This window comes from Cololabis saira, chromosome 7, assembly GCF_033807715.1.
Source record: "Cololabis saira isolate AMF1-May2022 chromosome 7, fColSai1.1, whole genome shotgun sequence".
Taxonomy (NCBI): domain Eukaryota; kingdom Metazoa; phylum Chordata; class Actinopteri; order Beloniformes; family Belonidae; genus Cololabis; species Cololabis saira.
This window is the reverse complement of record NC_084593.1, coordinates 1,004,945-1,020,637: the sequence shown is the minus strand read 5'-3', so window position 1 is coordinate 1,020,637 and position 15,693 is coordinate 1,004,945. Positions and strand designations below refer to the sequence as shown.

General features: G+C 43.6%; 1 protein-coding gene across 1 annotated transcript in view; it reads right to left on the bottom strand.

Moving 5' to 3' along the window:
• Positions 1-14,709, bottom strand: part of matr3l1.1 (matrin 3-like 1.1) — a 35,887-nt gene extending 21,178 nt beyond the window's left edge. Inside the window, exons 1-3 of the mRNA XM_061726475.1 lie at positions 14,557-14,709; positions 8,503-9,551; positions 8,365-8,426 (exon numbers count right to left, since the gene is read on the bottom strand). Coding sequence (XP_061582459.1) covers positions 8,365-8,426; positions 8,503-9,534 — 1,094 coding nt within the window. The 5' untranslated portion in view covers positions 9,535-9,551; positions 14,557-14,709. The remainder of the gene's footprint in view (positions 1-8,364; positions 8,427-8,502; positions 9,552-14,556) is intronic.
• Positions 14,710-15,693: the final 984 nt, after the last annotated feature.

Below are 15,693 nucleotides of genomic sequence, written 5' to 3'. Positions count from 1 at the left end.
CATGTATGTATGTATTCATGTGTTCATGTGTGTATGTATTCATGTGTTCATGTGTGTATGTGTTCATGTGCGTATGTGTTCATGTGTTCATGTATGTATGTATTCATGTGTTCATGTATGTATGTGTTCATGTGTTCATGTGTGTATGTGTTCATGTGTTCATGTGTTCATGTGTGTATGTGTTCATGTGTGTATGTGTTCATGTATGTATGTGTTCATGTGTTCATGTGTGTATGTGTTCATGTGTGTATGTGTTCATGTGTGTATGTGTTCATGTGTGTATGTGTTCATGTGTTCATGTGTGTATGTGTTCATGTGTTCATGTGTGTATGTGTTCATGTGTGTATGTGTTCATGTGTTCATGTGTGTATGTGTTCATGTGTTCATGTGTTCATGTGTGTATGTGTTCATGTGTGTATGTGTTCATGTGTTCATGTGTTTTCATGTGTTCATGTGTGTGTATGTATTCATGTGTTCATGTGTGTTTTCATGTGTCCATGTGTGTGTATGTATTCATGTGTTCATGTGTGCATGTATTCATGTGTTCATGTGTGTATGTATTCATGTGTTCATGTGTGCGTTCATGTGTGTATGTATTCATGTGTTCATGTGTGTATGTATTCATGTGTTCATGTGTGTGTTCATGTGTGTATGCATTCATGTTTTCATGTGTTCATGTATGTATGTATGTATGTATTCATGTGTTCATGTGTGTATGTGTCTGTTCGTGTGTGTATGTGTTCATGTATGTATTCATGTGTTCATTTATGTATTCATGTGTTCATGTGTGTATGTATCCATGTGTTCATGTGTGTGTTCATGTGTGTATGTATTCATGTGTGTATGTATTCATGTGTTCATGTGTGCATGTGTGTGTTCATGTATTCATGTGTTCATGTGTGTGTTCATGTGTGTATGTATTCATGTGTTTTCATGTGTTCATGTGTGTATGCATTCATGTGTGTATGAGTTCATGTGTGTATGTGTTCATGTGTGTATGCATTCATGTGTGTATGAGTTCATGTGTGTATGTGTTCATGTGTGTATGCATTCATGTGTGTATGAGTTCATGTGTGTATGAGTTCATGTGTTCATGTATGTATGCATTCATGTGTGTATGAGTTCATGTGTTCATGTATGTATGCATTCATGTGTGTATGAGTTCATGTGTGTATGAGTTCATGTGTTCATGTATGTATGCATTCATGTGTGTATGAGTTCATGTGTTCATGTGTGTGTTCATGTATTCATGTGTGTGTGTATTCATGTATTCATGTTTGTTTGTTTGTTTGTTTTATTTAGGATCCCCATTAGCATTAGCCACAGCATTAGCTATTCTTCCTGGGGTCCGACATACAAACAACACACAAATAAACACTTAATACATACAGACATACATTACACATGACAAAACAAAACAGTAATAGACACAACTCCCTTAATCACAATCTATACAGAGGATAGAACTAAATCACCATCATTCTCAGACATACATACATAGAAATGAAATCAAATAAAACACCTTTATAACCAATGCCTGCCTGGAATGACCTTATCTAAAATTATTTGACCACTTTTCACCTTATTACGATAGGGTTTACACTACCTATAATTATATTTCAGCCTTCACTTTGTTCCCTCTAAATGAAAAAAATCATCATTCATAAAATTGTAAAAGATATTGTTTTAACTGAAACTTAAACCAATGTTTGCTACCTGCATGTGAAATATAAACTGGTATAGAGTTCCACCCAACCATGGCTCTGTAAAAAAAAGTTCTCTGAATCATACCTGTTCTCACCCTTGGTAATATAAACCTGCTTTCTGATGTGATTCTAGTATTGTACCCATGGTGAGCAAAATGATAATGGAATCTGTCATAAAGTTGTTTTGGAGAGCGTGTCACCAGTATATTTCTTAGAAAACTTAACATAACATACGTAGACCTTTGTCTTACAGATAACCAGCCTAGTTTTTTGTGCATGCTGGACACATTAGATCTATAAGGACATGATAAAGCACAACGTGCAGCTTTATTTTGTGCCACTTGTAATTTCTTTATATTTTTAACTAAGGTATTAGACCAAACTACAAAACAATAATCTAGTTGCGACAAAACCAAAGCATTCAAAACCTGTCTCCTAACATCTAGAGATAAAAATTTTGAGATTCTTCTCACTAGTGACACGCCTCTTCCCATTTTGCAAACTACAGAATCAATTTGTTTAGACCATAACAAATTATGATCTAAAATTACACCCAAAACCTTTGTCTCATAAACTTGTTCAACAGAAATATTATTTATATTCAATTTCAATATTAGTTCAGGTTTAAATTGATATTTAGAACAAAGCAATATTGATTTTGTTTTGCCAACATTAAGAATTAATTTATTGTAACCTATCCATTCAGCTACTACCTTTAATTCCTCCTGCAATATGTCATTCAATTCACCTATTAAAGGAGCAGTAGCATAAATTGTAGAATCATCGGCATATGTAACAATATTAGATTTCTTCAAAACAAAGGGCAATTCATTAATAAATATAGAAAATAATAATGGTCCTAAACAGCTCCCCTGTGGAACTCCACATGTAACATCTTTCATTTTAGATGCACTGCCATTAAAATAAACTATTTGTTTCCTATTTAGTAAGTAACTTTCCATCCAATTCAGTGCAGTAACCGTAAAACCATAATGTTTCAGCTTGTCTAATAACAAAGAATGATCAATTACATCAAAAGCTGAACTCAAATCAAGTAAAACTGCACCCACTAAATTTCTATTATCTAATTCACTCTGCCAATTATCAACCAACTGTGTCAGAGCAGTACAGGTAGAATGACCAGATTTATATGCATGCTGATTGCATGTATTTAAATTATTAGTTTCAAAATAGGTTTGAATTTGATTAAAAATAATTCTCTCCATAATCTTTGCCAACGTAGGTAACAAACTTATAGGACGACTATTAGATCCACAAAAAGGTCCTGCTGAATTCTTAGGCAAAGGAATAACTTTTGCAATTTTCCATGCCTGTGGACAGACCCCTTTACTGATGCTTAAATTAATAATATGGCATACAGGGACTGCAATTATATTGGATACCAGTTTTAGGAATTTAACATCCAAATAATCTATACCCGAAGGTCTCTCCTTACATTTATTAATTAGATATTCCACCTCTGATGCAGTTACGCTCTCAATATTAAATTGACACATTTTATTCTTTACAATTGATTCCCTAATTATTTCTGTATAAGTATCATTATTCATAGATTTCATATCTCTTCTTAAATTACTTATTTTATCATAAAAATATTGACTGAAATAATTTGCAATACTTTCTGATTTAGTTAAAAATTTTCCTTCCACTTCTAGGAATGAAGGGTTAGATTTTACTGTCCTTCCCGAAAGATTATTTACAAGTCCCCATAACTTTTTCTTATCATGCTTTAGCTCAATAATTCTGTTTTCATAAAACTGATGTTTCTTCTTCCTGTTTACTATAGTCACATAATTTCTTATTTTCTTATAAACTTGCCAGTCAGACTCATAAGATGACGATACTGCCACCTTTTTTGCTTCTTCCCTTTGTTTAATGAGTTGCCTTAGTTCTTCATCTACCCAGGGTGATTTGCAATTCCTGACAGTAAATTTTCTTAATGGGGCATGTCTCTCAATCACCTGCAAAAAAAATCTATGTGTGTATGCATTCATGTGTGTATGTGTTCATGTGTGTGTTCATGTGTGTGTTCATGTGCGTATGCATTCATGTGTGTATGAGTTCATGTGTTCATGTGCGTATGCATTCATGTGTTCATGTGTGTATGTGTTCATGTATGTGTTCATGTGTTCATGTATGTATTCATGTGTTCATGCGTGTGTTCATGTGTGTATGTATTTATGTGTGTGTTCATGTATTCATGTATTCATGTATTCATGTGTTCATGTGTCCCTCTGTCCTCAATGTTCTCCCAGAGGTTTTCTCTGCAGTCCGGAGGCTCAGAAACAAGAAAAGCCCTGGGGCCTCCTTTCTAAAGCTTGCAGCACAAAATAAGGGCTAGAAAGATGAGACGCACCTTCTACGCAAAGGTTGGGATTAAAAAAAAAACAACGGGAAAATGTGCGTATCTTTAAACCAACCCTGACCCTCGTACACAAACATTTTGAAGATCTGGGGAACTGGCGACGCAGGCGGTGAAATGAAGCCAGATCCATGTCATACTTTTAATGTCATCACATATCAGACTTATAGATCCATGTACACTCAAGCCGGCGGTGTTATAGATCTATGTGTTATAGATCTATGTGTTCCATAAGTGAGCCATTACGCAGGTATTAGCAGTAGGTACTACGTTCATATATCATACTTCCATCTTCGATTGGTATGGAGTGCTGAATAGCACCAGATTGATTATTAATCGTGACAAGGTGTCTAATAATCAGTCTAGTTGCTGAGTAAGAATATAAATTGCGTGGTGACAGCCGTGCGTAACGCTGCACAATGGATGCGCTGGCACTGCTTGAAGATCGCGTAAATGGATCAGGATGGAGAGAGTATTTAGGGACCAAGATTTCCTGATATGATTCCCTAGCGCAGAGTCTTGGATCTATGTGCTCTTGGATCTACGTGCTCGTAGATCCACGTGCTCTTCGATCTACGAGCTCTTGGATCTACGTGCTCTTGGATCTATGTGCTGAACTGGTCCAGTGTTAGACAGACCGCCCCACCGGAATCGCGCCATCCCGGTGCACATACAGGTGCTGACCACTCTTTGTTTTCTGTTCATCCTACGGGTAGGACGATTCATTCTTCTTCTTCCGGCTCTCGACGAAGGCGGACGCTTTTCTGCTCCTCTCCCTTATTTATCTGCACTGCTACTGCTTTTGTTTGTCTCGTCTTCAGAGTCTCTTCTTTTTCACTCCTCCGAAACTCTACAATCACGGAATTGATTAACTGGTCTCTCAGCACAATTGACCAAATTTTTGCGACAATAAGTCAGGGGGTAAGGGAGCCCTCCTGCCCCGATGGGACATTTTTTCTGGATACACAATGGATTCCTACAAACACTGGAAGCCTTTGTGCCTCCAGATTCTGTCTGTCGAGGACGTTGAAGATGCTTCATAATTGGATTTATGATAGCAGGATTTCTCTTGATCATCCTCTTGATAGGAGGAGGGGGATTCCTAGTATATCGACAAACATAAGTCGTCAACAGCTGTTCTGGCTCTTTCAGAGCTGCCGGACGTGGCTGAAGGGTCAAGCAAGGCGATCAACACTCAGACTTTAAAGTTGGGGGAGCAAAGCCGTAAGCTGGATGTGATTCTCGAACAGAATCGCAGGCTGGCGGCGTCTTTGAGCTCATTGGCAAGATGGATAAGACCTTGGAGAAGTTGGAAGCTCGGCTTGGCGGGAAGTGATCACAAATTCGACTGATTGGAGTCGCCATTGATGAACCAGAGACTGAAGGCAGACGGAAAATTACTGAGGCTGCCTGTTTTCAATATAATTGTTGATCCTATAATCTGGCCTTGACAGAGCGGTCTTTGGCCGATCGCTCTGGTCACAATCTTCCTGCTGGAATGTAAACAAGGTGACTCTGCCCCCACTAACCCTCCCCTCTCCCACGAACATCTGTGGACCCCTGTTTTCAGAACTGTACCGAGCCGCCTGACAACACAAGGACATTTGGCGCTTCCACCTGCCTGCGTGGATGTCTGCTGTGTGTTGCTGACTTTTGACAACTTTTGTTGTATTAGACGCTATACAAATAAAATTGAATTGAACCCCTTCCTGCCACACAGATGATGACATCCAAGCGAGCATTAACCAAGCCTCCAACTCCTTTGGCAGACTGCGCTCTCGTGTGTTTGAAAACAACCATCTCTATATCTAATTTTTCTTCTTCTGGCTCTCAACGAAGGTGGACGCTTTTCTGCTCCTCTCCCTTATTTATCTGCCCTGCTACTGCTTTTGTTCTGTCTCGTCTTCAGAGTCTCTTCTTTTCACTCCTCCGAAACTCTACAATCACGGAATTGATTAACTGGTCTCTCAGCACAATTGACCAAATTTTTGCGACAAGAAGGCAGGAGGTAAGGGAGCCCTCCTGCCCCGATGGGACATTTTTTGCTGGATACACAATGGATTCCTACAAATGTTGAAGATGCCTTCATAATTGGATTTATGATAGCAGGATTTCTATTGATTATCCTCTTGATAGGAGGAGGGGGATTCCTGGTGTACCGACAAACGCGTAAGTCGTCGACAGCTGTTCTGGCCCTTTCTGAGCTGCCGGACGTGGCTGAAGGGTCAAGCAAGGCGATCAACGCTCAAACTTTAACCTTGGGGGAGCAAAGCCGTAAGCTGGATGCGATTCTCGAACAGAATCGCAGGCTGGCGGCGGTCTTTGAGCTCATTGGCAAGATGGACACCCTGGAGAAGTTGGGAGCTCGGCTTGGCGGGAAGTGATCACAAATTCGACTGATTGGAGTCGCCATTGATGAACCAGAGACTGAAGGCAGACGGAAAATTACTGTGGCTGCCTGTTTTTGCAATATAATTGTTGATCCTATAATCTGGCCTTGACAGAGCGGTCTTTGGCCGATTGCTCTGGTCACAATCTCCCTGGTGGAATGTAAACAAGGTGACTCTGCCCCCACTAACACTAATCCCTCCCCTCTCTGTTTTCAGAACTGTACCGAGCCGCCTGATAACATCAAGGACATTGGCTGAGAGCAGCTCTGAGCGAAGTTCACAACTTACCGCTACACACACACTTACTGACACACCTCCCTCAACTCAATGCCTTCCTTGGCCCCTCCCTCTTATCAACCCCCCCCCCCCCCAACAGCCTCCGGGTTTCGAGCGCCACGAAGTCGCGGCGATCGCTTGGATGTAGTGTGCCGGGAACCCCCCCCTTCTGATCTACAAACAGTTGCTGTCTACAGGGCAGTGTGCGTGTCTACAGGGCAGTGTGCGTGTCTACAGGGCAGTGTGCGTGTCTACAGGGCAGTGTGCGTGTCTACAGGGCAGTGTGCGTGTCTACAGGGCAGTGTGCGTGTCTGCACTGCTATACGGGTCAGAAACTTGGACTGTTTACCGACGCCACGTCAGGCGCCTTGATGCATTCAACATCAGATGCCTACAGCGCATCCTCGGCATCACTTGGCAGGACCGCATCCTGCACACTGACATCCTACACTGCACTGAGTCCATCAGTATAGAGGCAACACTAGCCCTGAGGCAGCACTAGCCCTGAGGCAGCACTAGCCCTGAGGCAGCACTAGCCCTGAGGCAGCACTAGCCCTGAGGCAGCACTAGCCCTGAGGCAGCACTAGCCCTGAGGCAGCACTAGCCCTGAGGCAGCACTAGCCCTGAGGCAGCACTAGCCCTGAGGCAACACTAGCTCTGAGGCAACACTAGCCCTGAGGAGACACTAGCCCTGAGGCCGCACTAGCCCTGAGGCAACACTAGCCCTGAGGCAACACTAGCCCTGAGGCAGCACCAGCCCCGAGGCAGCACCAGCCCTGAGGCAGCACCAGCCCTGAGGCAACACTAGCCCTGAGGCAACACTAGCCCTGAGGCAACACTAGCCCTGAGGCAACACTAGCCCTGAGGCAGCACCAGCCCCGAGGCAGCACCAGCCCTGAGGCAACACTAGCCCTGAGGCAACACTAGCCCTGAGGCAACACTAGCCCCGAGGCAGCACCAGCCCCGAGGCAGCACTAGCCCTGAGGCAACTAGGTTGGTCATGTCATCCGGATGCCTGGATGCCGCTTGCCTCGTCAGGTGCTTTATGGACAGACTTTGTCAGCAAACAGGAAGCCCGGTGGCCAAAGCTGCGGTACAAAGACCAGCTGAAACAGACCCTGAAGATGCAACATCAAACCCAGTGATCTGGATCAGCTACAGCTGATCAGCCATTCTGGCGTTCTTTAAGCCACGAAGGGTCTCACAGCTCGAGGAGAGACGCACTCAGCAGCGGACGGTACGGCGCCAACGACGACACCAACGTACTGTCCCAGTACCACTTCAGCCTCCTGACCCAGGACCGGCCCAAGACCGGCCCAGGACTGGCCCAGGACCGGCCCAGGCCTCACATGTCCTGACTGTGGCAGGATATGTGGCTCTAGAATTGGGCTTCATAGTCACCTACAGTGGCACAGTCGCCAGCAACGATAGCCGCTGCCCAACAAACCACAGCAGAAGGAAGCTACGTCATCTTCCACTACGATGGACCGCCAAGGATGTGTGTGTTCATGTGTTCATGTGTGTGTATGTGTTCACGTGTGAATGTGTGTGTGTGTGTTAATGTGTGTATGTGTTCATGTGTGTGTGTGTTCATGTGTTCACCGCTCACTCTTGCAGCAGGCCCAGCTGTCCGTCTGCGTGGGCGGTGCTGTTCACGTGTTGCATCCAGACCTGAAAACACACGACAGAAAGTGAGCCGGCTGATGACGGACAGCTGCAGCTCCCATCATGCATCTGGGGTACCAACCCGCTCCGACAGCACGGTGATGTCACACAGCGAGCAGGAGTACGGGAACAAGGCCGGCGTCCTGCCGTGGAAGTCCAGGGCCTGCTTCCTGGAGGGGGCGGCCGGGGGGGCGGCTCTGGAGGAGCGCCGGCTCCCTCCCCACGCTGGGGGGGGCTGCTGCTGCTGGGGGGGCAGGGGCTGCTGCTGCTGGGGGGGCGGGGGCTGCTGCTGCTGGGGAGGCGGGGGCTGCCCCGGGACCCGCGTCACCGGGGGGCGGGACCGGTAGTCCTGGTTCGGCACCGGCCTGGACCTGTAGGCCTGCGGCGGGAGGTGCGGAGGCGCCGAGGGCGGGAGGTGCGGAGGCCCCGAGGGCGGGAGGTGCGGAGGCGTCGAGGGCGGGAGGTGCGGAGGCGCCGAGGGCGGGAGGTGCGGAGGCCCCGAGGGCGGGAGGTGCGGAGGCGCCGATGGCGGGAGGTGCGGAGGCGCCGATGGCAGGAGGTGCGCAGGCGCCGAGGGTGGGAGGTGCGGAGGCGCCGAGAGCGGGAGGTGAGGAGGCACGGACGACGGGATCCGGTCCAGCGGGTACCGGACCGGCTGGTTCCGGAGCAGCTCCCGGTCCCTGGGGGAGAGGCCGGAGCAGGTCCGGTGGGAGGAGGATGTGGGCGGAGCCGCCCTGGGAGCAGCCGCCCTGGGAGGAGCCGCCCTGGGAGGAGCCGCCCTGGGAGGAGCTGCCCTGGGAGGAGCTGCCCTGGGAGGCTTGCCGGTGCCGGTGCCGACGCCGCGGCTGTCCTTGAGCTGCCGCAGGATGTGCGGCAGCGCCTCCACCGTCAGCACGTCTTCGGGAAGCTCGGCCAGCAGAGACAGGTCCGCGGGTTCCAGACCGCAGCTGACCAGGAGGCCGGCCTCGTGGTCCTGGGGTGCCGGAGCTGCCGGAGCCCTGGACGACGAGGACCCCTGAGGCCGTCTGTGGAGATCGCCCGAGGCCGCGCCGCGCCGCTCGGGTCTGGCGTCGGGGTCCGGCGGCGGCAGGCGGTACGGGTGGTGGCGGGACATGGCCGCCGGGGCGGCTCCTGCAGACAGACGTCACATGACTAGATGTTTACAGCACGATGCAATGTACAAACCGGATTCGGTTGAAGTTGGGAAAATGCGTAAAATGTGAATAAAAGTGTTAGCGTCGCTCCATTGGCTACCTGTAAAATTCAGAATCCAATTAAAAATTGTATTACTTGCGTATAAAGCCCAAAACGGCTTAGCTCCGCAGTATTTACAAGACCTGATAGTGCCTTATGTTCCTGGCAGAGCTCTCTGCTCTCAGAGTGCAGGTTTACTCGTAGTTCCTAGAGTATCTAAATGTAGATTTGGAGGGCGGGCGTTCTGCTATCAGGCACCATTACTATGGAACGAACTTCCAATCTGGGTTAAGGAGGCTGTCACCACCTCCACCTTTAAAACTAAACTTAAAACCTTTCTGTTTAGTAAAGCCTATAGTTAGTGTTTAGTAAACCTCTAGCTGGTGTTGGTAAATCTCTAGGTAGTGTAAACTCTAGTGTGTTAGAGTCAGTAGTCATAGTTGCAGCTATAGAACAAGACTATAATAGTTAGTCTCAAATATAGCTTGGTGGTAGATATGCTGCTATAGGCTTATGCTGCAGGGGGGACCGACATGATCCACTGGGTGGTGCCTCTCACCCTTCTTCTCCTCTCCTTTTCCCTTGCTCTCTTCTCCATTACCATTTTTATTTATTATAAATATCTCATAGCTATCATTTTTGTCCATCGCCCCTGTAGTTTCTTGTGCTGGCCCCCCTTTTTTCTCTTTTGCGCATGTTTGCAGGCCGGAGCCTCGGGAGCTGCGTGCTGTTTTTTTTTTATTGTATTGTGTGTTTGAAGTGGGATATGTATGTTGTCCTGTGGTTCTAAACCAAATTGCCCTTCGGGGACATTAAATCTTTTTTCATATTTCATTTCATAAACAACATTTCTCAAAGCAAAATTGCAAGGAATTTAGGGATTTCAACATCTACGGTCCATAATATCAAAAGGTTCAGAGAATCTGGTGAAATCACTGCACGAAAGCACCACGGCCGGAAACCAAGACTGAATGACGGTGACCTTCGATCCCTCAAGACGGCACTGCCTTAAAAACCCACATGAGTGTGTAAAGCAGGGGTGTCCAAAGTCGGTCCTCGAGGGCCGGTGTCCTGCATGTTTTAGATGTGTCCCTTTTTTTATCAAACCGTGATACAAGGAGTTTGGTCATCAACAGAACTATCCAGACTTTGATGACAAGGTGGTGACGACCGTTAATTAGAATCAGGTGTGCTGATGCAGGGAAACAACTAAAACATGCAGGACTGCGGCCCTTGAGGACCGACTTTGGACACCCCTGGTGTAAAGGATATCACCAAATGGGCTCAGGAAAACTTCAGAAAACCACTGTCAGTAAATACAGTTCGTCACTACATCAGTAAGTTTGGGTTAAAACTCTGAACAACATCCAGAAACGCCGCCGGGTTATCTGGGCCCGAGCTCATGTAAAATGGACTGATGCACAATGGAAAAGTGTTTTGCGGTCTGATGAGTCCACTTTTCAAATAGTTTTTGGAAACACTGGACGTCGTGTCCTCCGGACCAAAGAGGAAGCAGAACCATCCGGACTGTTATCAATGCAAAGTTCAACAGCAGCATCTGTGATGGTTTGGGGGGGGGGGGGCATTAGTTCCCATGGCAGGGGTGACCTACATTTCTGTGAAGGAACATAAATGCTGAAAAGTACATACAGATTTTGGAGCAACATATTCTGCCATCCTAGCCACGTCTTTTTCATGGACGCCGCTGCTTATTTCAGCAAGACAATGCCAAGTAGGGCTGAACAATTAATTGCATTTGCGATAATATCGTGATGTGATAAAACGAGATTTTCTAACCGCAAAGGCTGCGATTTGACCAGGTCACGTTGCCGGCAGAGAAAAGTCAACAGTGCAGCGTGTCCGCGTGTAACCTAAATCTACCACGGCCTCAGTGTTAGGGCTCGGCCAGGCGGGGCTTTATACATTTATTAAATATATGAGCGCGGAGTCGGCGTGGCGAGGAGCTGCGCGCGGCGACGAGCACGAGCCGGCGGATAGTGGAGTCGCTCTGTGAAGGCTGAATTAGGGTTCCGTGTTAAATCGTCGCAGAGCTACGCCGTAGGGTGCGCGTACCGCATACCCTACGGTGTAGGCTCTACGCGGAACCATAAAATCAGCCTTAAACCACACCTGCAGCCCGACAGCTCATCAGGATGAGAGGTTAATGAGGCGGGCTGCCAGTGGTTCATTGCTGGTTGGTTTTGTTAACTCTGGGTTTTGTTGGTTTGTTTGTTAGTTTGCTGGTGTTTTTTTTTTCTCTCTGTAATTTTTGAGTTATTTGTGAAGAAGTTCTGAGGTTTTTTTGTTCCCTGTGGGAGTTTTTCTGTGTTTTTCTATTAAACTACGCCTCGTTTCGGCTAAAGTTTAACCCGGTTTGGTGTCGTGTGATTGGGTTCAGAGAGAACGACCCACAACACTTGTGTGTACAGACGAGTGTAGACGTGTTAAAGAGGTAAAGCCACAGATTTGTTTTCTTTATTGTTGTAATCTGCACTTTAAATAAATCTGACATTGTTTATTATAAAACAGACTGATTTATTGCTTGTGTAGTTGAAAAATACATGAGAACAGGACTGAGAAAAAATAATTGCATATTAAATCGCAATATTGAGGAAAAAAAATCGCAATTAAATTATTTTCAAAAATCGTTCAGCCCTAATGCCAAGCCACATTCTGCACGTGTTACAACAGCGTGGCTTGGAAGTAAAAGAGTGCAGGTTCTCCCCCGGCCCGCTTGCAGTCCAGTCCCGTCTCCCATTGAAAGTGTGTGGCATTATGAAGCGTAAAATACGACAGAGAAGACCCCGGACTGTTGAACAACTGAAGCGCTTCATCAAGCAAGAATGGGAAAGAATTCCACATGAGAAGCTCAGAGAATGAGTCTCCTCTCTTCCAAAACGTTTGAGTGTTATTAAAAGGAAAGGTGATGTAACGAAGTGGTAAACATGCCCTTTCCCAACTTCTACTGCACATGTTGCAGCCATGAAATAACTTAATTATTATTTGAAAAATAAAATAAAGTTTAGGAGTTTGAGTATATGTTGTCTTTGTAGTGTATTCAATTGAATATGGGTTGAAAATGATTGTCAAATCATTGTATTTTGTTTTTATTTACATTTTACAAAATTTCCCAACTTCAACCTAATCCGGTTTGTATATAATTGTGATAAAAAGCAGAAAAAAATAATTCTGAGTATATATATATATATATATATATATATATATATATATATATATATATATATATATTCCTGTAGATATTTTACCCCAGCGATAAGGTGCTGGAAGATTTTGAAAATGACCCTTGAAAAGTGCTTGAATTTGACCTTGAAAAATGTGTAGGAAACCCGTACTGATTTAATCACTTAAGCACTTTCAAGCACTTAAAACTAAAATTCAAGCACTTTTCAGGCCTTGAAAACACAACATTGAAATTCAAGCACTAGAGCCATAAGAATAATCAGTAGAAAACGATATAAAGATCCAACAAATCCATCATTCCTTCAGTTAAAATTGTTGAAATTTCATGAATTAGTAGACTATAGTATTCGGCAAATTATGTTTAAAGCTCATAAGAAAACTTTACCAATCAACATCTAGAAAAGATTTGTAAAAAGAGAAAGCAAGTATAACTTAAAAGGAACAGAGATAAAAAAATCCAAGATTCAGGACTAAATTGATGGAACGTTGTGTTTCTGTGAAAGGAATCAGTTTATGGAACAATCTGAATAAAGAATCTAAATCAAACATTACATTCAAAAGAACAATAACAACTGTTATTTTTATATACTAGTATTTCTTATTATTTATTTTTTCTTCTTATTATTATTATTGTATATACTGTTTATAGTGTGTTATTATTACTGTGTGATAACTATTTTTATTGATGCCTCTTGTTTTTTGCACTATCCCCTTTGCTGCTGTAATCTGCAAATTTCCCCTCTGTGGGACTATTAAATGATTTCTTATCTTATCTTATCTTAAAGCCAGAATGTTAAGGAAATATTATGACATATGTTAGTTATGTTTGATTGACGTCCCCATCGTCATGAAAGGTAGAAACATTGTTTGTTGTTGTTGAACGGGATTAACTGAATTGTAACTTGGGAAATAAAAAGGAATGGGACGTCTGGGTCGCCTGCAGATATTTTAGTTTAGTTTTTTGTTGTTTTTTAATTTAGGTTCTTTGTAAATTGATTTCTTGGGAAAAAAGGGCAGATTAAATAAGATTCCTCTTCTTTCTGCTCCCTTTTATTCACAATTTAGGAAGGTTTGTGTTTATATTAAACTGTTTGTTGTTTTATCTTATTAATGAATTAAATAAAGAATAAATAAATGACTGGTACTACTGATGCTGGTTCTAATGGTACTACAACTGGTACTATAACTGGTACTACACCTGTTGTTGTTACTTTGTTGTTGCTTTTTAATTTACGTTCTTTGTAAATTGATTTCTTGGGAAAAAGGGGCAGATTAAATAAGATTCTTCTTCTTTCTGCTCCCTTTCATTCACAATTTAGGAACATTTGTATTTATATTAAACTGTTTGTTGTTTTATTTTATGAATGAATTAAATAAAGAATGAATAAATGAATAAATAAATAAATAAATAAAGAATGAATAAATTAATAAATAAACCATGTAGAGCCGCCACTTGTTATGAATGTAATGTTTTGTTATGAATGTAATGGTTTGTAAACTGGTGCTCCAGACCATGTGATCATGGTCTGAGTTAAATAAATAAATATATAAATGATTAAAACAGCCCCGATAGCAGCCACAGCAGCAGCTAAATCAGTTTACTGAGTTACGGGAACTTCAGCTTCAAACGGGTGTTTTATTTTAACAAGTCAGAGTAAAATCAGGGAGATTCTCTACGAGGATTCGGCTAGCGGCGTTAGCATGTGGAGCTAACAGCAGGAGGAAGCGTCGCCGGACTCACCTGAGATCAGCGATTTAAACTTCAGGTTAAAATCTGCAAAAACACCAAACTACGTGAACGCGAGGAAGCTGTGGACGTCGTCATAGAAACAGAAACGCGACGATGTTGCGGCTGTTTCTCTCTGAGATAAATGACTGACGCGTCTTCTTCTTCTCTTTAGGCGGATGGTAAAACCAAGTGTAAGGTTCATTAGCGCCCCCTACTGACCGGAGAATGTAGGACAGGATCTAGTTATTATAGCTTCACATTCAATTATCTAATAATAATAATAATAATAATAATAATAATAATAATAATAATAATAATAATAATAATAATAATAATAATAATAATGAAAAGAGAAAAACATTTAAACAAACAAACAAATAAAACACATAAACCAAAACAAGACTGCTATATATTCCCTTAAATCAGTGGTTCTCAAATGGGGGTACGCGTACCCCTGGGGGTCCGTTAAGGCACTACAGGGGGTACGTCAGATTTTAAAATATACATATATTTAAAAAGTAGCATCTATGTGTAACAGAGTTTTGTTGTTGACTCCACTTGCCACCTATTACTTTTTAGATAGTACCAGTATCGTGAGAGTTCATTGGTTGGCGTGACTTTCCTCTGTCTATAAATACTGGCTGTGACGTTGACGCAGTACCAGAATGAGAGGATTGAGTTCACGGTAGGGTACACAAAGCACTGTGTTACGTTAACTCTGTCATAATCACATAATTCAGGAATACAACTGTCATGATATTATGTTTATCTACATTACAGAAAGTGGCGACTGCATTGTACTATACTTGGTGCAACAAATTAGTTTATATCGTAGTTAGCTTCCTTAGCTTCTAAAGCTGAGCTAACTTTTCTAACTTCTCTGTAGGGCTGCGCCTCGTGTGTGTGCGCGCACGTGCTTATGACTGACCAGTGAATTCTCACGCTGTATGCAGGTATATATTTTTGTTGTGTACACATTTATTTTAATTTATTAATACATTGGACCAGAATGAGAGGATTGAGTTCACGGGCTGCGCCTCGTGTGTGTGCGCGCACGTGCTTATGACTGACCAGTGAATTCTCACGCTGTATGCAGGCAATAAATGTCAGGTGAAAAATCCAAGGAGTGTCGGTCCCTTACTAACACAA